Raw genomic sequence first — 5541 nt, 5'->3', positions numbered from 1 at the left:
AATGGCGTGATAAAAAAAAGATTACACACAATTGCTCTATAACAGTGGTAGCCAACATGTCAATCGCGATCGACCGGTCGATAGCCACATTTCACCTGGTCGCTTGCGTCGTATATTTGCTACGTCATTACAGCAGCTGTCGAACACATGTGGATCATTAAAATGACCAATTGCTGTCTGGACAAGCTTAAAAAAGCGTTTTTTGCCGTAACAAATTAACCTCCATCGCTGGCTTGGAAATTAACGCTCAAAATGTTTAGTAAGTATTCTTGTGACTTTTTAACCAGTCAATCGCGAGCCTCAAAAAATTTTTCTGTCGATCGCAATCAAACCTAAGTGGGCTACACCCTCTATAACAGGGCTACTCAACTGCTGGACCGCGGTCCAAATGCGGACATTTTCAGTGTTGAATCCGGACCTTATATGTCTCAGTACTTACTTAGCAACGCGATTTGATGAGTTTTCTCTTGGCAAACAATTGCTGCTGTATATTGAAAATTTCTAGTAACGCTTTTCTGGTAACGGACATTACAGAATTCTCTGTTAAAGCGAAGAGCATATGCAAATTAGACCGGAATACATTTTCTATGACTGTAAATTATTTCATGAGAGTTATAACAGACCTTAGCAAATTTTACACTTTTGTAACTGAACCTAGGCTAAAATAGTTGAGTAGCCCTGCTCTATAACATGGTTTGTATGTTTACACACAGCAACTTCGGCTCGGTCATTTGTTAATACATACAACGCACACAGTATGTTAACAACCTGAAAACCACGCCTGATAGAGCAGTGTTTCGTTTTGTTCGATATTTGTAGCATGGCACCCGTCTAGATATCAGAGACCATCAAACCACGGCCCACTGCGAAATCTTCTTCGAAGAAGGAAAATATTTTTTCGAAGTCGAATAATGACGCGCTACAAACGCCAGGTTGTGTTAGAGCTGGTAGGTGTGGGTCATGTCTTCTACCACGTCTTTTATGATGTCTCCAAAGTGGCGTATGCAGTTGGCGCGCTCGTTTCGCTCAGCTGAGCTCAGAACCAGACTTTTTAGGTGTTTCGAGAGGCAGGCCCTGTTGGCCATGTCCATAACGCCTTTCCATATGTCTTCCAGCTAGAAACGGAACGAGTATCGCGTGTTATTACTATAGGTATGTGTAGGTCCGCTTCAGAGACGCAAAATGCACTTTGTTTGTGGCATTACACAGAGGTTGGATTATAATTAACACGTTATGTCTAGCCAGTTGGAAGAACACGCGCTAATATTAGAATACATTAATTTAAAAGGATATGTGATAAATTAGGCACATAAATGGATTCGCTTGAAACTCGCATTCGTAGTCTAATTTGACAGAAACTGCACTTTGGTGGATTTATGAGCCACACGGTGCAACATGACATAGTGTGAATAGCGCTTTTGGGTCGGATAGATAACGGACAAAAACATATAAAAACGGATAGAAGTTTAAACAAACAAGATTTACATAGACAAATTAGCAGGAACTATTGTTTTTGAAATTTGCCTCATTGCCGAGCAGATCGTGATTATGTTTTTACAAACTCACTGTGTTGCAGCCCACAAACTCACAGATCCGCGTACAGAAGAGTGGCAAAGTTCTCAACACGTTTATCCACTTTACGCGACCGTTTATTAAAGCACTACATTTAAAACGCGACTCGCGAGCTGTAACGTTTGCTCAGCTATGAATTGATCAAGAATTATTACACGCTTACACATCTACTTCTATTAAACCCGTGACTAAACTCTGCGCTTGTTGATTTCGCCAAACATACAGCAGTTTTGTGTAATCGCGCAATACAAAAGCAAGCCCGCACTTATTTAAAATATAAGTACTGTAGTATGTCAATCGAAAAATGTAATTACATCGCTGGCCGTATGTTGTACAGAGGCCTTTCAAGCTAAGGGGTGTGTACGCGATAACGAACGAGCCGGGCAAATAAGCTAAAAGCATTATTGAGTCTATTTACCCGGTTAACGAAGTATTTTAAATGGATTGGGGAATAAATCATTAGAAAAGTGGAATTTTCAGGAAATTAAATTTTATAATATCACCCTAAGCATTTTGATAACCCTAATCCAAATCAATGCATAATCACTAATGAGTGTATGACTCTTGACTGTATGTACCAGCGTTTCTCAACCGGTGCGGCGCGGCGCACTGATGCGCCGCGGGAGGTTGCCAGGTGCGCCGCGAGAAAATGGGAAAAAATGTTACAAAAATTCTGTATTATTTTAGAATTTGCGACTAAAAGTGGATTCCAGCAATAAGACCAAAATTAGAATAACATCAACGTCGAAAGAGGACCAATAGAAAACATACCCAAACCCCTATCGGACCAACAGTCCAGTTTCAAAACAGTGTCTACAAACACCGCCGTTTAAAAAACATGGCCCATATAAGGCTGTGGCGGCGCCTAATCGTTTTACACCCAACTATTGCAACATATCTAGCGGGGCTTTCGCCATAAGACCGCAATTAAAACAACATCAACTTCGGCATAAAAAAACACTTCGGAATAAGAAAAAATAGGACTAGTGCCTAATACTTGTAATAACGTTTAAATCAAAATAAGACAATTCGTCCGAATAAGGCCTAAAAATTCGTCCGAATAAGGCCTAAATTCCAAGAATAAGGCCTTTATAACTTTTTACCTAACCCCAAACCACACCCAAAACTTCAACAAAAACTCCACTAATAATTTAAACCATAAACCAAATTCCCATAACTCGCGCCTAACCCCAAACAGAGGCAACCAATGCAGTGCCAAAACAGCGGCGCCCTAACGGCATTTTAAACTAGGGCACCCAAACGTCGACACCAAAACGGCCGATGCCAAGAAGATGTCCCTTAACCGTCCCAGGCCATATCCTGTTTTTACTGTTTTGGGCGTTATTTTGTCCATTTAGGTCTTATTCAGTTAAATTTTGGATTTATTCCGAGTTAGATGTTGTTGCTTTGGGGCTTCTTCTGTGTTTCCATCGAGCTCTAACTAACTGTGTTTTGATAATTTACAACATAAAAGGCCTATTTTATTTTTTTTATTTTTATTTAGGCCTGTCTTATTAAGCACATCGTATTTTAAATGTGGAGTCGAGTCAGATTTGGGACTCTACGTATCGTATAGTCGATTTGTTTTGCTGAAGTCGGACTGCCTGAGTCCCGAGTCCCGAGTCCGACGTGCGCAGTACCAATTTTAAAACTGATAATGCCGCCAACAGCAAATTGAAAAGGCGGAATATCATGGTGGATATTTTCCAGCAATGGTTTGTGGGTGGATGAGATATGTGACACCCCTATGAGGGGATAGTTGAAAATCCACCTTAATTTGGTTACGTAAATGGGCGAAATAAAGGCTGTAGAGTGGCAGCCGGACTCGGAATTTGACCAAATCGCACATTTGGCCGGAGTCGAACTCGAGAGTTGGAGTCGGGTTATTTTTAACCGACTCCGCAAGCTTCTTTATAGATAATAAAATTAGGAGCCTGGTGTAATAAAAACTGACAGCAAAAAACACAATATCCAAACGAAGTTAGCAGTCGACTCGCTCGTCAGGTGCGCCGCCACATTTTTAAAGGTTTACGAGTGCGCCCTGGGGTGAAAAAGGTTGAGAAACACTGGTACGTACAGTTGTACACCCTATCTATAGCGATGCATAACAAATAACCGCATCCTTAACCATTTCCGAGTATTATCAATTGAAACAACGTATGCGGCACACCGGGGTACCCAGATTAACATTTTCCACGAGCAGTATTTTGCAGTAAACACTCTCATGCTGGAGCGTTAGTGGAAAAGCGTAAAACACGTGGGTTGGGTAGGTTTTAAATCTTTGTTTCATACCAAATGCGATGTATTTATTTGTACTTTTAACACAATGCATGTATCTAGTGCCGGGCCCGGCCCGCAAAAAGCAATTTACTTTAGCCCATTTTCTGATAAACTGTTTTTAAATCAAACTAATTAACCTTTTACCTTTTTCAATGCAGTTTAAGAATATGATATTGAATAAATTGCATTTAAAAGGCAACAGACGTTAATGAGTTATAGGTTAAGTGCATATAAGTTACTGTGAATGACTTGATTTGAATTAACTATTGCGAAGCACTGGCCTAGGTCAGCCGTTTTGATAGGCAAAGCTCAGGAACTGTAAAAATAAGTCTGCCTGGGCGGCATTTTATCCAAACAAAATTTGGCAACACACTATCTTATACACAAAAACCTATAAACATAGGACTATTGTAAGATGGTGCTTACTTTGATCTCTTCCTGGTCTAAGTTCTTTTCTTTGGAATAAATCTGAAAAACAGCATAACATTTTGTTTTCGTTTTACTTGCAAGTTGTAGATATTCAGTTGAACGCCTGTTGCAGTTTTTTGGGAAAATTAATTTTATTACGTGCCGTCATAAGTCATGTAATAGTAAGATGCGTGTCGTTCGCTAGCGAGCATTGCTCAATATATATATGTGAGATAATGACATAATGACTCCACAGCTGAAACGCTGCACTTAAATCACGTCTAAAGTTCGAACTAAACCCAAAAACGCATATTGCGTTATCTTGTTTTAAAAATTGCATAGGCGTTAGTCGCATAGGGTGGCCATTATTGCAATTTGTTTTAACCTGGGGTTCTTTAATTTTTTTTAACCTCGTACCCTTTCGATTTGAAATTTATGACGTTCAGTACTTCTTTATTTTGTTTACCGCGCGCAAAACGCGCGATTTAAAAGCTGTAACTTTGGTCTATCTGTACTTGCGACCATTAGCGCGTACATGACAGTAGGAACTACGTTTTCTGTAGCGTAGCGTAGTGTCGCGTAGCGTAGTAACGCCGTGTTTAAACCTCTAAATCCAGGTTTTTTTTTTGAGGTTTGGTTTGGGTGACCGCTAAGTAGTTTTAACAGACCGCAAGTGTTTCATTTAAATACCAAAAAGTTGCAAGTCCAAAATTTGGGCAACCGCTGGAGAAATTTGGGGGACCGTTTCGGTCCCCCAAAACACCTTAAAAAACACTGTCTGTATCTACCTGCATTTTGCCGTGTTAATAATTGACACCGCTAAATATACAGTTAATCAGTTATAGTATTAGGTTAGGCAACTATAGGTCAACGATATTGGCACCTTTCCTTTTTCTTACCTCAGACGTCAAGGCCTGTATTCTTTTTCTTAAAGATTTTACTTCTCCTTGGCTTTGACGGCAATCCTGAATGTAGTAAATCAACAGAAACCCAAAGATGGCCAGTGAAACTATTCCAACAAGAAAGTAACCCTGTCGCATTTTTTGCCAGCCCACGGTTCTAATGCGTTTATACGTTCCTGCAGTTTTGGAACAAAATGAGCGTGGTGAGTGGTTAGACCTGCCCTGTACTGCAAGGTGTAGGCTATCAATAAATCTTACTGTAGTAGAGAAACATCCACTGTATCCTGTCATGACGTCGACAGACTGCAAGCCCCGTGAATTAGAACAGCTGGCTTTTAAAAAAGCCTGGAGGCAGTCTGGTTCACACTAGACGCGTTAA

General features: G+C 40.3%; 1 protein-coding gene across 1 annotated transcript; it reads right to left on the bottom strand.

The window, feature by feature from the left end:
* Window positions 1-938: 938 nt before the first annotated feature.
* LOC146145636 (uncharacterized) lies at window positions 939-5300 on the bottom strand. Its single transcript, XM_083390633.1, has 3 exons — window positions 5160-5300; window positions 4279-4320; window positions 939-1115 (listed from the first exon to the last, which is right to left on the bottom strand). Exons 1-3 carry the CDS (start codon window positions 5298-5300, stop codon window positions 939-941), a joined length of 360 nt encoding a protein of 119 aa, XP_083246759.1.
* Window positions 5301-5541: the final 241 nt, after the last annotated feature.

The sequence above is a fragment of the Ascidiella aspersa genome, chromosome 5, assembly GCF_963924565.1.
Source record: "Ascidiella aspersa chromosome 5, kaAscAspe10.2, whole genome shotgun sequence".
NCBI lineage: Eukaryota > Metazoa > Chordata > Ascidiacea > Phlebobranchia > Ascidiidae > Ascidiella > Ascidiella aspersa.
The sequence above is the reverse complement of the archived record's forward strand: the minus strand, read 5'-3'. Positions and strand labels throughout refer to the sequence as shown.

Bases quoted from the DNA above. Each gene is read 5' to 3' on its own strand.
- LOC146145636 (XM_083390633.1), bottom strand. From the start codon at position 5,300: ATGCGACAGGGTTACTTTCTTGTTGGAATAGTTTCACTGGCCATCTTT. The intron at 4,321-5,159 runs GTAAGAAAAAGG...GCTGTTTTTCAG, and splicing joins TACAGGCCTTGACGTCTGAG to ATTTATTCCAAAGAAAAGAA. The intron at 1,116-4,278 runs GTAAGCACCATC...TTCCGTTTCTAG, and splicing joins TAGACCAGGAAGAGATCAAA to CTGGAAGACATATGGAAAGG.